Raw genomic sequence first — 19,831 nt, 5'->3', positions numbered from 1 at the left:
TGACATATCCTCACAATAGCATCCAAAGTCCCAGTTCTTGAGCAGATTTTGTTCTTTTACACCTAAATGAATTATTTGCAGAAACCCTTAAAGGTGTATTTCTAAAAAACGCAAGTCTGGGGTTTAATTTTTTTCGATTGATTCTATTTTTTTAAATAAAGACTATCTTCATTTCTGGAAAACAGGTGAAGAAATATGGACTGCATTTGTGATGGTAGCCAGAGCCATCAACACAGCATATTATTCATCCTACACTGATGCAGACCCAGTCACATGACCGAAGGACTAACCCCTGACCTACACTGATGCAGACCCAGTCACATGACCAAAGGACTAACCCGACCTACACTGATGCAGACCCAGTCACATGACCGAAGGACTATCCCCTGACCTTATATTGCCTTAGTAAAGGCTTTGCTCGTCCTCATGAGTTTTTTTTTTTTAATACTCACTCTAATACTATGGTACTTACATACATTGCAACACCATCATCACAGAATTAGTACAGCAACAAAATACATATGCATAAATATATTATCAGTCATCACTACATAATTTGTTTATGGGTCTATGGAATTAGGTCACAGAATTAAAAATTAATTAGCCACAGTTGGACTTGAAAATAAAAAAATACAACACACTAGTTTAATTCTCTCTCTTTATTTATATCGTCCATTGCAGCGAGGAAAGCCATCTCACAGGGGACAGTAGGTAAAACATGATTCTGTCCAGCGATGCATTAACCCTTTTTTAACCATTTAAACTGCTTAATACCCTAAGAAGCAAAGTTCCATTACAATACCAAACACAATGCTTTGACTCACATACATGGAAGAAATCTGGACGATTCACAAAGAGCATGATTCCAGTATGTTTCAAAGTCTCCAAATTAAATATTCCACATGTGAATTTTGCTCTATAAATACATTTCCAGGCTTTTTTTTCTCCTTTTTTTTTTTTTTTTTTTTTTTACTTGTTCTGAATCATCATTCTGTTCCACTTTGGAGATGAGGTCTTGCATCGACATGAGTGAAGACCATGGCTGACTGGTTCCGTTACTATTATACTTACATGAATGTGAAGCTGTGTGTCTGTTGTGTGTGTGTGTGTGTGTGTGTGTGTGTTTTTGTGTGTGTGCGTGCACGTGTCTGGGTTTATGGAGAGAAAGAAAGAAAGAAATGTGTGAACGTTCATATGTTATATGGATGTGACTGAAATGAACACCACTTTTTTTTTAACTGTACGTGGCGTGTTTTAAGTTTTCGTTTTTTTTTTCAACTTTTTTTGTACAATTCTTCTCTGTAACACTGCAATAACGGGACCAAGCAAATTTACACCAGGCTTTGATTACTTTGTTGTCATTTATGGTTTTGATCTCGTTCTCATTTCAGGCTGTTGTTCATTTTTGTCTTGTGCTCCGGTATCAGTCCACATACATGGGTGAGCCGGGAGAGGATGGCATCTGATCCAGGATCCTGCAGACATAACCGGCGACATCAACAGAGCGCTTCTCGTACATCTGAATGAATGGGTGTTTCTGGGATGGGGATGAAAAGCAGAAGTTAAAATCTTACTCACCAGCAGGGATACCTACACAGCACATACATAGCATCGAGTCATGGCATCAACTGACTTCGGAACTGTCACGGTCTCACTCAGCCGTCTTAACAGGTGTTGGAAAACTCAACCTTTTTGTGGTTCTTTGTAAGTCATCTTGCACAGTGTTTCACAAATACTTCAAGGATGAGCAGATAGTGCAACTCATATCAAATGCACCTATGTTACGCCGATGAACTTTGTACAATAGTGTCCATCAAACGGCACAACGTCATGGAACATGTTGTGTAAAAGTATGAAAAATTCTGCTGTTTTCTGGGTTCCCTAAAGATCCAACATGAACTCACCAGCAGCTCTTTGTACTTTGGCCTTTTTGACTCATCCTTTGTAAGGCTTGAGAAAATCAGAAAAGAGATGAATTAGTAATACCACAAAAAGACAAAAGACATGTTAAGACCACTAGGTGGCGACATCAACAGCAGATGACACATCATCACAAACATCTTCAGCGGAGGAGTTTCTGCTCTGACCCGGCTGTGACCCTGTTTCAAACGCAATCTAATGATTTGAGGGGGAAAAAAGTTCACCACAGAAAATATAGCAAAATACAACTAATTCACTGTATTGCGACCCACTCTACAGCTGACACAATATGGTGAATATGGAGCTGCCAGGGAAAAGGAAAAGAGGAAGGCCAAAGAGGAGGTTTATGGATGTGGTGAGGGAGGACATGCAGGTGGCTGGTGTGACAGAGGAAGATGCAGAGGACAGGAAGAGATGGAAACGGATGATCCGCTGTGGCGACCCCTAACGCGAGAAGCTGAAAGTAGTAGTAGTAGTAGTAGTGAGTACTAGTGACATACCCTACAGCTGACACAATACGTGAAGTGTTCCGGAAGGTAGGAAAAACGCAAATACTGGAAAATTCTCAAAACAGACCCTCTTGTGGGCAAGTCTTTTGAAAGTCCACCCAGATTCGGTTATAAGTGGCTTTCTAAGTAATTATCTGACGAGATCGTACATGCCAAAGAAAACGTTGCATCATTTCCTGTCATTTGTTCCTAGTGGTAATTTTCCTTGTCACAATGGTATGATAGAAGATATCCATTTTATTCATCCTGAAACAGGAAGCTGAGGTAAAAGTAAATGGCAGAGGTACCTGTAATACTCAGTACATAGTCTACTTTATTTGATTTTTTTGGATCCCCCCCCCCCCCCGTTTCTCCCCAATTGTACTCGGCCAATTACTCCACTCTTCCGAGCCATCCCGGTCACTGCTCCACCCGCTCTGCTGATCCGGGGAGGGCTGCAGACTACCACATGTCTCCTCCCATACATGTGGAGCCGCCAGCCGCTTCTTTTCACCTGACAGTGAGATCACACTATATTCCCCTCGCCCCCCCCCCCGCCCCGAACAGGCGTCCTAACCAACCAGAGGAGGCGCTAGTGCAGCGACCAGGACACATACCCACATCCGGCTCCCCACCCACAGACATGGCCAATGGTATCTGTGGGGACGCCCGACCAAGCCGGAGGTAACACGGGGATTCGAACCGAATGTCACCCGGACGCCCTGTGGTTTATTTTCTAAAATGTCACACAACTTCTATAATATTAGAAAAACTAAACGAGAACTGAAAAGAAAAAAAATCAGTGCAGGTAAGTGTGGTATGAGTAATAATGATGAGACATCAGCAGCAGCGAGACAATTCAGCATCCACCAGCAGCTGGAGCGAATGAAGGAACACATGCACTGAAACTACCAGAACGCCTCAAAGGGGCGGCGAGATGAAATCCTTCTTTAAACAGGATCTTTCTTTACTCACCATTGAGAGACATTGATGCCAGAGGATCTTAATAAGGAATTATTTGTTTGTCCTCTTTAATTGTCACCAATGTCTCGCGTGATTTTACCTGTTGCATCAGATTTATTATAGATGACTGTTAACGCGCGTGTTGGGTATATCGCTTTTGGCGTGCCGATTAAGGGCATCACGCCCGAAACGCTTGTGCAGAAATAATAAAACATTATTTGGGAGTGCTGTCCGGCATCTTTCTGAGGGCCTTCTCAAAGGCAGCCACAGCCATGTTTTCTCACCACAGATTGACAAAGGTGATGAACTTGGGAGAGAACCGCCGCTCTTCTGAGTTGCTGAGCTGTGGAGGGTCTCCTTTAACCACCTGCGTCAACTGGTCAAACACACTGTTCCACTTTGGGTAGGGAAACCGCCCGGTGGCCAGCTCATACTGCAACACACACACACACACACACACACACACACACACACACACACACACACACACACACAAAACCAAATAAATACAAACAACATACTGTGTTTGGGTCAAAGTAAGTATGTACTTAGAAGATCATACCTTACAGACTGATCCATGGACACAATAAAATATCAAAATAGCTGAAAGATTTTTATTTTTTTGTGGTGAGTGGGGTTCTTTTTTCTTTTTTTGGTCAGGGGTCAAGACCAGTGGCAGCTGGCCAGTAGAGGGCGCTGGGGCGCGCCCCTTCAAACATCAAGAGATGAAAATCTACTTAAACATGTTAAATATAATTTAGCTGTATAATTCAAATAATTATGAAATAAAAGTGTTTTCAGTCTGTGAGCGCCTGTCAGCAGCATTAAATATTGGTTCAAATGGTATTTGGTTGATTTCTGTCTGAATACATATACTTCCTGTCTGAATACATATACTTCCTGGGTGAGGGGCGCCGGCCAAATGACACCTTATGTAAGCCCTCAAACTTGTGGCGAGCAGGTGACCTGAGGCTGCTGTCTGATTGGTTTCTTCAGGTTTTCCAGGAAGCGCAGTTCTGTGCGCCCCTGACACGCCCACTTTTATTGGCAGTGAATTGGTATTGTCTTAATGTCTTTTTATCTAATGTGATTTGATGATTCTTGTGGCTGTCAATCATGTTCACACCCACCACCACGCCTCATCTCGACTGTCAATCATCCACCGTCTACCAACCCTGATAAAATCTATAGGCTACACTGTCCTGCTTAATAACTGTGACTGTGTGGACATTAAAGTAGCTGTCAGGTGTGCTGCACCAAGCTAAATTGCGCCCCCCACCCCGAAAAAAATTTTTTTTAGCACCAGCCGCCACTGGTCAAGACGCAACTTAAGACTATGGACTCACTCACCAGTGTGATTCCCAAACTCCATACATCTGACCGAACATCATAGCCTTGCCTGGAAGCGCTGGGGTCTATTCTCTCAGGCTGCGGATATAGAAGAAAAAAAAAGACATGAAAAAATAAATAAATAACCAACATGAGAGAAGAGTGTAAAGCTCTGCAAGATGAAGGAATTATTTACAAAAGAAAAATACTTCTTAAAAAAAACAAAACCAAAAAAAAAACAACCTAATCTGATTCCAAAATAAAAAAACAAAAATTCCACCAGTTCCCCACATAAATCATGTCCATAATAAGCCTGTTTCTGTCCGTCTCTAGAGACGCCCATTTTAGGAATACTGAGGAGCAGCCTCGTCCCCTCTGGACATGTTTTCAGCAGCGCAGTATGTGGTATAGAAACGCCTCACAGCTTTGAGCCCCGAGTTGAAATTCCATGTTCTCATTCCTGGCCTGCAGCACTCAAACGTGGCTCTGCACGCTACACACGACCGCTTCTGCCAATTACCTCATTTATGACCCCCCCCCCCACCTCCACCACCACCATAACAAAACCCCAAAAAACAGATGGTAAGTGCGGCGCTTCACAGCAATGGGTGCCAGTGACAACCGCGGAGCGCTCCAGTCAGCCGGCCAGCGCGGCGGCACGGTGGGAGCACCTCTCCGCCTCGTTAACGCCAGCAGATTAGACGATGAGGTCACCTACGGCAGCGGGAGACACACTGCGCTACAGCGCTGACGCGTCTCACGGTATAGAGGCCACGTGAAGGCCGGACCACATCTGCCGAGGGCTGAAACGTGTGCGGGCTGTACTCTAGTCTAGCTGTAACAAACGGACTGACGCCTCACAGTGAACAGCACAACAGTGGAACCGCTGGGTGGTTTTTGCTTCCGCAATCACTTGATGTCAGTGGTGTTTTCATAAAGAAGTACAGACACAATCCCAGCACATACAACAGACACGGGCTGACATGATGTACGACATGTTGGCTGATGTTTCGCTTTCAGAGACATTACTCACATGATCAGACTACAAAACACAACCCTGACACCAAAAGGTGCAGGTAAGGGCAAAAGGGTCTGTTTGAATATTTAATAATTAGGGATGTCTGGGTGGCGTGGTGGTCTATTCCATTGCTTACCAACACGGGGATCGCCAGTTCAAATCCCCGTGTTACCTTCGGCTTGGCCGGGCGTCCCTACAGACACAACTGGCTGTGTCTGTGGGTGGGAGGCCAGATGTGGGTATGTGTCCTGGTTGCTACACTAGCGCCTCCTCTGGTCGGTCGGGGCACCTGCTCGGGGGGGGGGTACTGAGGGGAATAGCGTGATCCTCCCATGCGCTATGCCCCCTGGTGAAACACCTCACTGTCAGGTGAAAAGAAGTAGCTGGCGACTCCACATGTATGGGAGGAGACATGTAGTAGTCTGCAACCCTCCCCAGATGAGCAGAGGTGGTGGAGCAGAGACCGAGATGGCTCGGGAAGAGTGGGGTAATTGGCCAGATGCAACTGGGGAGAAAAAGGGGGAAAATTCCACACACACACAAAAAAAATATATGCAGTAATTAAAGATACGGACACTTTCATCATGATGTAAATAGTCCAACATTAACCCAGACCATGTGGCCAGTGTTGGACAGACCATGTGGACAGTGTTGGACAGACCATGTGCCCAGCGTTGGACAGACCATGTGGACAGTTGAACTGCCGCAGAGGACCCACTAGCTGATCAGTGCTCAGCATGGCCAGGCACCAGGCAGGCAGGACTGGCAGTTGGAAACAGGAAACTGGAGCCATGCGGCTCTCAGATTCCTGGGCTGTGAGCTCACAGCTGCGGGAGCCCGGAGACAACTCGCCTCAAACCAAGACATGAATGAAGCCGCCCTTTCTTGGCCTTCTGAAAGGCGCGTGGCAGAAGTGTGCTGCGGTATCCTGATAGCGCCTCGCCAAATTTAGAATGGAAACTGCTGTGGACGGAGAGGAGGAGGGTGCGGAGGGGTTCCCAGCTCATGTCAATGTAGCATAAACCCCCCTCCACACACACACACACACACACACACACACACACACACACACACACACACACACACACACATACACAGACAGACACACACCTCCCAACGGAAACAAAAAATAAACTGAGGTGGTGATGACGACATCATTAGATCACTCCCTGCAGTACCAGCACTTCAGCGGTCATCGTCTGTCTCACTCACTCACACACACACACACACACACACACACACACACACAAATGCACCAGTTAGCAACAAGCTAATGCACAGACGGGTGATAACATCTGAATGCTTGGCCCCTACAGTGAGGGGGTCCGGGGGCTCTGCTATGCTGTGGGGGGCATTTTCCTGGCATGGTTTGGGTCCACTTGGGGTCACTGCAAATCAATACCAAGTTTTTCTGAGTGACCACCTTTATCCTATGATGAGACATGTCTATCCTGATGGGAGGGGTTTCTTCCAGGCTGACAATGCCCCCAGCCACAGGGCAGGGGGGGGGGGTGTCACTGAATGGTTTGATAGGCATGAAAATGATGTAACTCATACGCTGTGGCCTTCACAGTTACTACATCTCAACCCAGTTGAACACCTATGGGAGGTTTTGGACCGACGTGTTAGACAGCGCTCTCCAGCACAATCATCAAAACACCAGATGAGGGAACATGTTCTGGAAGAATGGTGTCCATCCCTCCAGTAGAGTTCAGACACTTGTAGAATCTATGATGAGGAGCAGTGAAGCTGTTCTGGAGGCTCGTGGCGGCCCAACACCTCACTAAGACACTTTATGTTGGTTCGTCTTTTATCACCAATCTGTATATCTGCAGTACAATCCCACATACCACAAGACAAAATGCAACAAAAAGAACAACAATGCAACACAATAGTTCCAACAGTATTTCATTACTACACCAGTACTACTCCGTTACTACATTGACTAGTAAAGCCAGTTCAAGCGAATGTGATGCCCATACTTCCCCAATGACCCAATTTTTCTCCTCAAAACTTTTATTATCGGGAGAAAGTTGACTGAGCACACATGCCCTGCTACACGTTCACACCCGGCAGCTGGCCAACTCTACTGCTGGCCACCGAAGAACCCTGCAGGGGTAACTAGTGGGGTCTGGTGCTTTGCTCAAGGGTATTTCCATCAACAGTTATAGTTGCTGATGATAGAAGGAACCTTGCTCATTCATTACCTTTACCCAGAAGGCCCGTGGGCTCTGAGCAGTGGTCTTCCAGTACCAAGCCAGCCTTTTCTACTCTGTAAGGGCATCCACAAACACACACTTACCGCCATGTATGGTCTGCAACCTGCATCCCTGGTTTTGGCGATTGAGTCAACCAACTGACCACTGATGCCAAAGTCACACAACTTTATGTTGCCATTTCTGTCCAGGAGGATGTTCGATGGCTTGATATCTGAGGGTGGAGATGGACAACCAAGATTCAACAAAGTGCAATGATCTATCAAGCTAATCGGAAAAATTCAGCGACACTGAGAGAACAAACAACATTATTTCAATGGGAAAACCATTGCGTTCAAGCTGGAGTAGCCATCATTTGGGCTCACAGCACACTGTAGTATGTTTTACATTACTGTAGGTACAATGGCTGCAGGACCTAGCAGCTGCTCATGGCAGATAATATGGTGTAAATGAGGTAAGAAAGCATCTTACCTCTGTGTATTATTTTCAAGTTTTCCTTTAAGTGGTTAAGTGCGTTCACAGTCTGCAAACAGCATACAAAACAGGTTTCAGTGTCAAAGTGAGGGTCACTGGGTCCATTTATGCTTTATCTGACAGACACGGACCACACAGGCACTTACAGCTAATGTTATTTTGCCTAATATTTCCTCTGGAATCACGTCATCTAATGAGCAATATACATATTTGTAGAATTTGTCAAACGAGGTAGACATAAGTTCCATACATATCCAACAGTCGCCCTGAAACAAAGCAGAACAGATGAAATAACACAGGTGTCACACTGCAAACGTGTCCCATTAATATGAACTTAAACACATTACATTTAAAACATTTAAAGCGTTCTCACCTCTCTGAAAAGGGCACCATAGAACTGTACGATGTAGGGACAGTCACTACTTCTCATGACCACGTCCAAGTCCATTAACAGCTGCTTTTGTTCCTTCTCATCAACCGTTGATCTAATTCTCTGAGAAACAAACATATCCACGCAGGTTAGAGACAAAGACTGTATCACATCATGGCGGTTTTGTCTGACTATAAAGATCCTGCAAGTGCTGCACGCTTGGAGCAAGTTCCCATAAAATAACTTCCATCCATCCATCATCCAAGCCGCTTATCCTGCTGTCAGGGTTGCGGGGATGCTGGAGCCTATCCCGGCAGTCATTGGGCGGAAGGCGGGGAGACACCCTGGACAGGCTGCCAGGGCCAACATGCACGCACGCGCGCGCGCACACGCACACACACACACACCTAGGGACAATTTAGTACGGCCGATTCTCACCTGACCTACATGTCTTTGGACTGTGGGAGGGAATCGGAGCCCCCGGAGGAAACCCACGCAGACACGGGGAGAACATGCAAACTCCACACAGAGGATGACCTGGGACGACCCCCAAGGTTAGACTACCCCGGGGCTCGAACCCAGGACCTTCTTGCTGTGAGGCGACCGCGCTAACCACTGCACCACCGTGCTGCCCAGAATCAGAAATACTTTATTAATCCCCGAGGGGAAACTGGGTCCTATTACAGACACTCACGCTCTAGTAAAGAAAAACTAACAAGATACAAGATAACAAGAAAATAGAAATAAGAAAAATAGAAGATAAAATAAGAAATAGAAATAAGAATAAAATATGTAAACATATGTGCGCCATGCTCCAGCATATAACACCCTGTCTATACTGTATTACTGCAGCACAAACACACACCCGACAGGGTGAAACAAGTGGAAGGGCCCGTCTGATGACTACTGACTCCGAGTGTCTGACACTGTGAGGGAGGAGGTGTAAAGTTTGATGGCCACAGGCAGGAATGACCTCCTGTGGCGCTCTGTGGTGGATTTCAGCAGAATGAGTCCGTCACCAAAAGTACTCCTGTGCACGACCAGCACGTCATGGAGTGGGTGGGAGACATTGTCCATGATGGCACATAACTTCAACAGCATCCTCCTCTCAGAAATCGCCGCCAGAGAGTCCAGCTCCACCCCCAAAACGTCACCGGCCTTGCGGCGGATCAGTTTATTGAGCCTGTTTGCAACCGCAACCCTCAACCTGCTGCCCCAACACACGACAGCAAACAGATGAGCATTAAATAGCATTTCTACTGTCCCCAAGGAACATCAGATTCACAAGTCTGCTCGTCACCAATGTTTGTTTAAAGAATAATCACGCCATCCGGGTAGCATGGCGGTCTATTTCATTACCTCCAGCTTGGTGGGGTGTCCCTACAGACACAATTGGCCATGTCTGCAGGTGGGATGTGCCCTGATCGCTGCACTAACGCTTCCTCTGGTTGGTCTGTTCGGGGGGGAGGGGGAACTGGGGGAAATAGCATGATCCTCCCACGTGCTACGTCCCCCAGGTGAAACTCCTCACTATCAGGTGAAAAGAAGCGGCTGGCGACTCCACATGTATTGGAGGAGGCATGTGGTAGTCTACAGCCCTCCCCGGCTCAGCAGAGGGGGTGGAGCAGCGACTGGGATGGCTCAAAAAACGGTAATTGGCCAAGTACAATGGGGAGAGAAAAAAAAGGGGGGGGATAATCACTAGCTTCACTATCAACTTAGAGCAGGCATAAATGAATGAAAAAATAACGGAATCATACACTCAAGATGCGGTATAGATAGGTAAACAAATTCATCCGGTCACCTTGACAGCCATGATCTGGTTGCTTGGCTTGTGCACCATCTTATTGACAGAGCCGTAAGCCCCTCGCCCGATTTCGCCCAGATCTTTGAGATCCTCGGCTGTGAAGTCCCAATGCTGCTCAGGGGATATTTTCAACTTCCCTGATGACTCGATACTGTGTGTCCTCAGCCTTTCTCTGAGAACGACATGAGCACATGTGCATGTTAAGATGACAGTCAACAGAACAGCAAACACTGATTTGGACAGACAGAGCAACAGACAGACAGAGCAACAGACAGATGGACAGATAGACAGATAGAGATAGTGAGCTAAAGCCCACTTGACATGAGTTCTTTGTCAGCATGTGGCATAAGCAGACCATTGATCTGGCTGGACTGGCATCCTGGCTGATGCACAGCCGTGAGGCGTACTTACATGTGAGGGTTCTGGAATGGAGGACCCGCTGTATTCAGTGTGAATCTAGTGGTGGATTTGATTGGAGGGTTGGCAAAGTTAAGCTTCAGGGCTTTGCGTTTGCCTGGTTGGGAAAATGCATACCGAAAACTAGATTTATAAAGACGAGACAGCAGCTGTGAAGGCTGATTAAGACCCAAGAAGCAAACACAGTCCACCGCAACACAGCTGAATGACAACCCAGCACACGCCAAACACACACCGCACAACATGGAACCCAGAGGGACTGTGTTCATCCAAACTCACTTAAATACAGGCACCACATGCTTTTTTTTGAAGGAAAGGTGTGACTGCTGGCGTCCCCTTCACCCTACAGGCCGCACCCCACCCAAAAATTTAAAAAAATCATTTCAAATCTGCAGCCATGTTTCCTCACAATTTGTTTTATTTTTGTCCCCCCCCCTTTTTTTGCCCCAATTGTACCTGGCCAATTACCCCACTCTTCCGAGTCCTAGTCTCTGCTCCACCCCCTCCGCTGATCCGGGGAGGGCTGCAGACTACCACGTCTCCTCCGGTGCATGTGGAGTCACCAGCCGCTTCTTTTCACCCGATAGTGAGGAGTTTCACTAGGGGGACGTAGCGCGTGGGAGGATCACGCTATTCCCCCCAGTTCCTCCTCCCCCCTGAACAGGCGCCCCAACCGATCAGAGGAGGCGCTAGTGCAGCGACCAGGACACATACTCACATCCGGCTTCCCACCTGCAGACACGGCCAATTGTGTCTGTAGGGACGCCCGACCAAGCAGGAAGTAACACGGGGATTCGAACCCGCAATCCCCGTGTTGGTAGGCAACGGAATAGACCGTCACGCCACCTGGACGCCCTCACAATTTCCCCCAATAAAGCCTCAGTTCAAAACAAAATGACCACATGCTGGGTAACCTTAACTTTTGATGCAAAAATGGGTAAGAAAGAGATAAAGAGAAGAGAAATGAACAGGCCACGTCTACTGATGTCTCTGTATTTGCTCTAAATGAGCCAAAAATAAATAAATAAATCAAGCATTTACAAAGCATGACTACTAATCTAAAAGTCTGACCAGGTTTAGCCCAGGATCTGGAAGTCAGATGGCAAGGCTTCTCATGAGAAAATGATTTATTCCAGACAAGAAGGCCGTTACTTCAACCCTTCCCTCGGGCTGACGGAGCCAGCCAGTTTTAAGCCTGTTCATCGGTGGCATGATACGTCCACCTATTAACCACCGTGTCTCTCACAGCTTTTCATTGATATGCTGAGCCTATAAATACCCACCGTGTTTCTAAACCACCATGCAAAGCTTTTCTATTTTGGAGCTCTGTGCACTACTGATTTGACTTACAGAAATAGGACAAAAAGAAAAGTGTTCAAGAACAATGAAGCATGCCACCAAAATCCCGGATGCCTGCATTCAGCGCACAGTGTGTGAAGCCGGGCACAGAGGACCCGCAAGCAAACACATAAATGGAGAGAGGGGGAGAAAAAAAAGACACTAATGGAGCTCAATGGAGACGCGTTCTCAAGGCCAACTGCTTTGATTTCACCTTGAATTGAGGGAAGCGCTCCATGCTAGCTCCACCCAAAACACCACAAGAATGTGTGTACTCAGATTCCAATAGGCCGAATGGAAAACAATGCTGGAAAAGAACAACTCTGAATCTGTGTCCGTGTCTCAACAGGCAGATACTACGCTTAAATGCAGCTCACACACTACCCCCGCCGCCCCGGAAAAACAAAAAGAAGAAGTGGCTCGGTGGTGGATTATATACTAAAACCAGTACAAATGGGTTAAACAAAACAAGCCCTACAGGGGCAGAAAAACAGGCAACTACTTGTGCTTGTTAGTATCACATCATCTAATGAGCAGAGCTTCCATTGTTGAAAGAGAACTAGGACGGATGAAAAGACCGCCATCCTCCTCAGGTTTGCCCAACATACACTATGCCAATCGCCATGAGGACACAGGCTGACTCTTTATTGCAGGGGGTCAATGGAAGCTCCTGCCCATAGGCTTGTGCCGATGAGAGCAGACAGACAAACGTTCAAGTACCGAGAAATAACATTTGCTTTTGACAAGTTACTCCCCCACTTTTGTGCCAACTCACTGAAACACTTAACGATAAGGCATACTTTCTAAAGGCTTTATTAGTGGTTACTGATTACTTTATTAATGTGTTATAAATCAGTAATAAGCGATACTAACACTATAACAAGACTTTTTGCAGCCTCTTGGTGGAACGGTGGCCCAGTGGTTAGCACTGTTGCCTCACAGCAAGAAGGTCCTGGGTTCGAACCCCAGGCTGTCCCAGGTCCTTTCTGTGTGGAGTTTGCATGTTCTCCCCGTGTCAGCGTGGGTTTCCTCCGGGTGCTCCGGTTTCCTCCCACCATCAAAAAGACATGCATGTTAGGGTTAATACTCCTGTCTGTGCCCCTGAGCAAGGCACTGGAAGGAAGAACTGGAGTTGGTCCCCGGGTGCTGCAGCTGCCCACTGCTCCTACACAATCATCATCATCCTTCCACCGCAGTTGAGCAGGGGGAGGAGTAACCCCCATAGACCAATTACTATGGCCCACCTGAATGTGGACATGTCCTGGTAATTCAGTCAAGGTTACCCCAGTTATGGGTTAAATAACAAAACAAACTACTGCCTTGTAGACGCCCTGGGAGGGGTAAAGGCTATGGGACCTACCCAGACAGAAACCGGGCTCCGAAGGAGTTGCGACCTCGGTCTACTATCAGCAAACGACAAGCAAACCTACACAGTAGGATGGGTTACGTGCAGAAGACACATTCATTTTAACCTGTACAATGACGAAAATAAAGTGGCTTCTTTTCTCTGTGGGTTGCCAGTTTAGGCGCCGACATGGGGAGAGTCTCCAGATGTTCTAGCAGTCTTACGAACCACCACCTAACTTTAACTCTTAACCACTGTAGCTGTAGTCGCTACTGCACAGAAACCGGCTTTTTTTTTGTTGTTGCATGCATTGTATGACAGTATGACCAGGAGTGTATGACATTTTCAAGTCCTCAGCAGTCACATGGTTTCTGACAATGTCTTTTCAGGTTCTCTTCTATTGATTAACATGTGGACTCCCAAACTGGCAAGCCAAAAAATATTCTAGTATCTGCTAAACTGCAAACCTTGCACTTTGACTTTTGCGAAGTTGTAAATCTTGCATTACATTTTGACTTTATTTCTTTATTCTTTAATTGAAATGTCTTTTTATGACTTGTTAAATCCTTTTTTATTGTATCTTTTTTTATGTGAAGCACATTCAGTCTGCCTTTTATTTCAAATGTGCTATATAGGGGGCGTCCAAGTAGTGTAGCGGTCTATTCCGTTGCCTACCAACACGGGGATCGCCTGTTCAAATCTCCGTGTTACCTCCAGCTTGGTCGGGCGTCCCTACAGACATCATTGGCCGTGTCTGCAGATGGGAAGCCAGATGTGGGTATGGGTCCTGGTCGCTGCACTAGCGCCTCCTCTGGTTGGTCGCAGGCACCTGCTCAGGGGGGACTAGGGGGAATAGCGTGATCTTCCCACGTGCTACGTCCCCCTGGCGAAACTCCTCACTGTCAGGTGAAAAGAAGTGGCTGGTGACTCCACATGTATGGGAGGAGGCATGTGGTAGTCTGCAGCCCTCCCCGGCTTAGCAGAGGGGGTGGAGCAGCGACCGGGGCAGCTCGGAAGAGTGGGGTAATTGGCCCGATACAATTGAGGAGGAAAAAAAAGCTGGGGGGATGCTATATAAATAGAGCTGCCTTGCCTTTTATTAATGCATGATGACATCTTAATACTGATTTATACCACATGAATAAACTGAGTTCTCCACCATTAATGAAGTAATTAGTAACCACTTATACTGTATAATACCTTATTGTGAAGTGATGCCCTAACATAATAATGAGCCAAAACAAGGGGAAACCCTCCCCACAAGTGCAGATGTCTGGTTGCTCAAGAGACAATCTGAAGACAAGTGTACTGAGAGTCAGCAAAGGACACAAGTTTAATCTCACGCTACTGCGGACAAACACAAGTGAGCGAGCCACATTCACTTTCAGACTCCCGGCACAAGCCTACTTGTGATCCATCACCGCTCCACGTGGATTAGTTGAGAGCAGGGCAGACTCCCCCATACCAGAGTGTCAGGCACAGACAAAGGGGGGGGGGGTGCTGTAGCAAAAGAGGTTTGGCTTACTTGGGGGCGCTCCAGACAGGTTTATCTGAAACCCTGGAGATGAGAAGACAACTTTTATTTTCTTCACAGTCCCTCTTAAATTTGTCCTCTTTTCACGGCTTCCTCAACAGACCGTTTCTTTATCTTTACTGAGCACGCGTGTCCCAGTGACCGTGAAAAATGGCCCGCTTTCACAACCGAATGAAGACACTTGATGCCGCAGATGACGAGTCCCTCTCGAGCGTTCATGTCCACTCTTCATCATCCTCATCAAAACTGAAGTGTTGTTAAACTGCCCCCGGAGATATTATGAGGACGTCCGTTCCATGTAATTTACCAAAACACGGCTCCTCTAGGCGGCCACTGGCTTGTTAGATTTGGCAAATGAATTCTTGATAAGTGACCAATCTCAGAAATTGGCCTTGCGTCAAACACACCACAGCATTCAGCTACAGGGTTAAACGCATTTCCTGCGCGGTAAAGCATTTACATGCACACACGTTCCCACAACAAACCAGGACTTGAGGAAGACACATTAAACGGGAGAATTTAAAGAACACAGGGGCAAAAAAAAAAGGTTATAATAAAATAAACAAGAGCAGAATGAACAAGATCAGGAGGAGATGGGGGATGATAATGAAGTACAATCATGAATCACAGTACAAGCTAAAACACAACAGTTATATAGAAAAGGTCCACTTTTTACAGCTCACCATCAGTCCCCATCGAGCCGGCAGTTACGTTTCATTAGTTAGCGTTAAAGTGGGGGTGAAAAGGTGGTCAGTGAAATAGGAAGGAAAACAGAGGATTACGCCACAACACTCATCTTATATTATCCCAGAATTTCAAATGCCAAAATCAAATAAACAGATTCCTGTAAATTTGGACTAAGAAGACTAGTGAGGTGATGTGACGTCACAATATTATTCCTTGGCCCGACTAGTGCTGGACAATCATTCAATATTATCATTTAATCGTCTTTCAGCGGTACTATATCAAGACGACTTTCTGATACGTTTATATTGCGATAAGCAATTTTGTGTTTTAAATGAATGATAATGAGAAACATCCATCCATTATCCATCCATTATCCATCATCCAAACCGCTTATCCTGCTCTCAGGGTCGCGGGGATGCAGGAGCCTATCCCAGCAGCCACTGGGCGGCAGGCAGGGAGACACCATGGACAGGCCGCCAGGCCATCACACAGGGCCCACACACACACACACACACACACACACACACACACACACACACACACACCTAGGGACAATTTAGTATGGCCGATTCACCCGACCCACGTGTCTTTGGACTGTGGGTCCAAAGACACGTTTTGGTTTGATATTACACTTTTCATTAGTTGGATTCTCAGCTGATATTTTTCCACATGTCAGTAGATATCTTGACATATATTGTGTAAAACGTACTATGATTATCGTGATAATATTTTCCAAATCGGCCAGCACTAACCCCGACATATGAATTTGGACAAACAAAATATTAAAGCAAATAAAGAAGCAACCCCTGTGCTTACCTTACAAACCGTGTGATAAGTTGGTGTAAAAATGTCATAGCATAGTCATCTCTGTAAACATAATTAGCTTACTACTAAGTGGAACTGGGTGGATGGGAGAGGGATGAGTCCGCTGTGGAAAGCTACTAGATTTGCCATTAGCAAATAGTATGTTCTCTGACTCAGGTTTACCATCATTCTTTATCTGAAATTATGTTAAGTTTGTTGTAAAATATTCGTACTACAATCCAGTACCGTGTTGTGACATGAACAGTCTTTGACAAAGAGAAAGATTTTATCAAAGTACCCTCAAAAACTAACAAGGAACTTTTAGCTTTTCATGATTAATAAATTACAAATGAGATGCTTGTCTGTCTCTATTAAATCAATAAAGTGTGTAGCTACCTGTTTCACTCTGACATCTCCAGCAGGTGTTGGATTCTGCAAGTCAAAATGAGACATTGTTTGTACAAAAATCAGCATTATAATATGCAGTGGCTTTTTATGTTTGTAGGAATGAGATATAGACTTGGATAACTGTGTTGACAAGTGCTGATGAGGATGCATGATCCAGCCTCAAGTTTCAGGATGCTCATTCCAGAGGACATCCCATAAACACGGATAATGGTGAGGTTATCTGTGCTACAGTGACACAAGATGAACTCATCACTTTGGAGAAGTCATCAGACCACAAAGATTGACGGCTTTATAACTGAGCATTACAAGGTGATCTGGTGAAATTCACCAGTATTTGATGTGTTGAATTAATCACGTTAATCAGATGATGTAGGAAATGCTATACCACATCTAGCAGGTAGAGAGGACAGAGAAACTTTGGATCTGCATTAGGTACAAGAGTAACTACTCTCATTATGGCATAGATTGTAGTTTATGTACGTATGTATATAGTTTTGATATAAACTTAGCACAAAAAGTAAGGAAATGTGTGTTTGGTAGATTATGTCTTTGTTGTAACAATGCTCCTTGGCAATAAATCTTACATCAGGCAGCTGATTGTCAGCACCTGGGGTACCAGAGGCTCAAAACAAGAGTCAATAGCAACAGCAAAATAAGCTGTTTGGCATTGGCAGAAAAGATTTGGCAATTTATTCATGGGCGCAACCCACATACTCAGCTCTGCTGCTCATCCCACAAATGCATGTTCCTTACAAATGTGGCGCCATTTTAAAGGGAAATGAACAGGCTTTCCAACGGGATAAGATTTATTGCCAAGAAGCATTGTTACAACAAAGACATAATCTACCAAACACACATTTCCTTACTTTTTGTGCTAAGTATAGTTAGTAACTATAAACAGTGTATGTATATGGTTTGTATATAGTTTGAAAGCACAGCCATTCATCCCGCCATCCATTATCTATATGTCTGCCTAAACCAATTCCGGGTCACTGAAGGGCATCTGGAGCCTATCCCAGCATGCACTGGAGCAGAGGGAGGGACAGATCACCCGTCCATCATAGGGCCCACACCTCACACACAGCCCATTCAAACACCTATGGATGATTATGATTATGGATTAATCACATTCATTAGGAGATCATCTGAGAAATACTGCATCACTCTTAATAGAGAAACCTTGGATCAGCGTTAGGTGAAAGTGTCCTCACTCCCAGTTACAGTTTGTAGTTAGCTAAAAAGTAAAAAGAACATATGTATACAAATTTATGTATTTTACACCTATAATAATACTGGTATATCAGATATCAGGTCAATATCGGGCTAGAATAGAGTATCAGTACTGGAGGTTTTACCCAAGATTAAAATCTGATACTAAAGGCCATGAAAAACATTTTCTAAATAACAGCAAAATAGCTTGGTTTACTATTTTCATGGCACATAGAACACGGTATTTCTTTAAAGGTAAAGAGAGGAAAAGGGATTCTATCTCCTTTTTTTGCCAACTAATCAGTACTCGGTATGGGCCAATACTTCAATCTCTCTCTCAAAAAAAAGTGCCAACAGTGCATCCCTACAAACCGTATATGTATTTGTGTGTAGTTTGTAATCACAATCCTCCATCCATCCATCCATCCATCCTGCACAACCACTCATTTCTGTACCTGCCCAATCCGATTCAATGTCAGTGGCGGGGGGCTAGCGCCATCCCAGCAGGCAAGAAGAAGGGCGCGGGCACAGATACCACTGGACATTTTTTTTGGGGCACACCTTTGTGCTATCAATCATTGGGCATACTTTTGGGCATTTAAAAAAAACTCCCAATTCACTTAAAACGTACGGGACTGCGGGAAGACACCCACACAGGCCCAGACAGATGGAGGATCGTACGAACTCTACACAGCTGAGCTGGAATCGAACCCGCAACCCCCTGACTTGAGGCCGCCAGCACTGACCACTAACCTACAACCTGTCCTACTCGCCTTTTCCCATCCGGGGAGCAGGCTGAGCCTTCCGTGGTTAGCCAAGCTAACCTCAACCTTCGCTGGGGCAGATATTTCGCGTTCCCCTCCGCGCTTACCCTGCATGCTGCTCATGGTGGTGACGTGCTGAGCCTGGGACTGCTGCTGCTGCTGCTGCTGCGCCGCGGCTCCTGCACCGCCGCCGCTGCTGCTGTTGTGGCCGCCGGCGGATGTTGTCGAGTTGTTGGGACTGAAAGTCGCCATTGTTGTGTGTTTGATTTCCATCAGCAGCGCCGGAGGCTGCAATGCAGACACGCCGAGACCAAGTTCGCCCTCCCCTGCCCGGGCGGAGAGAGAGAGCAGCCGGGCTTCCGTAGCTTCGATTTGGCAGCAGGTGGGGGGATAGCTACGAGCGGAGTTAGTAGTGGCACACGCCTCAATAACGACATAAAGTAGTGTGCGTGTGCACAAGTGCCAGCTTGGTAAGCCTCCTCAAGTTACACAACGTGCAAGTGGGGGGCTAGCTAACACGGGTAGCTAACGCAGCTAGCCAGCCGAGCGGCTTAACGATCCCGCGATCAGCTGACCCGGTGACACTAGCGAGCACGTCAGCGCCCACGGCTGCCAGGCGCGGAGCGCTGTGGGCGGGTGTTTTACATGCGCGAACGTGTACGCGGCCCAACCGTACCGACTTCCCTCGCCGTTTGTAGTCTTCCGGCTTATTACGAAACGGAAACGGGGCGCAGGGACGC

The 19,831-nt window shown here is 46.1% G+C and overlaps 1 protein-coding gene across 2 annotated transcripts; it reads right to left on the bottom strand.

Moving 5' to 3' along the window:
• Positions 1–657: 657 nt before the first annotated feature.
• On the bottom strand, positions 658–19,765 carry map2k4a (mitogen-activated protein kinase kinase 4a). 2 transcript variants are annotated; one of them, XM_056287303.1, is made up of 13 exons: positions 19,199–19,765; positions 17,107–17,142; positions 15,211–15,243; positions 10,997–11,099; positions 10,583–10,757; positions 8,782–8,901; positions 8,555–8,674; positions 8,406–8,457; positions 8,021–8,148; positions 4,722–4,799; positions 3,656–3,804; positions 1,905–1,950; positions 658–1,537 (listed from the first exon to the last, which is right to left on the bottom strand). In XM_056287303.1, exons 1-13 carry the CDS (start codon positions 19,362–19,364, stop codon positions 1,424–1,426), a joined length of 1,320 nt encoding a protein of 439 aa, XP_056143278.1. In that variant the 5' UTR covers positions 19,365–19,765; the 3' UTR covers positions 658–1,423. The 2 variants fall into 2 exon arrangements, with proteins under 2 accessions (XP_056143278.1, XP_056143279.1); XM_056287304.1 differs by lacking the exon at positions 15,211–15,243.
• Between the last annotated feature and the right edge of the window lie 66 nt (positions 19,766–19,831).

The sequence above is a fragment of the Lampris incognitus genome, chromosome 10 (assembly GCF_029633865.1).
Source record: "Lampris incognitus isolate fLamInc1 chromosome 10, fLamInc1.hap2, whole genome shotgun sequence".
In the NCBI taxonomy this organism is placed as follows: Eukaryota; Metazoa; Chordata; class Actinopteri; order Lampriformes; family Lampridae; genus Lampris; species Lampris incognitus.
This window is presented reverse-complemented; position numbering and strand designations above follow the sequence as displayed.

Coding starts and splice junctions, on each gene's coding strand:
- map2k4a (XM_056287303.1), bottom strand. CDS start 19,364: ATGGAAATCAAACACACAACAATGGCGACTTTCAGTCCCAACAACTCG. Junction 15,244..17,106: donor GAGATGTCAGAGTGAAACAG/GTAGCTACACAC, acceptor TCTCATCTCCAG/GGTTTCAGATAAACCTGTCT. Junction 1,951..3,655: donor ATCACCTTTGTCAATCTGTG/GTGAGAAAACAT, acceptor GATTTTCTCAAG/CCTTACAAAGGATGAGTCAA.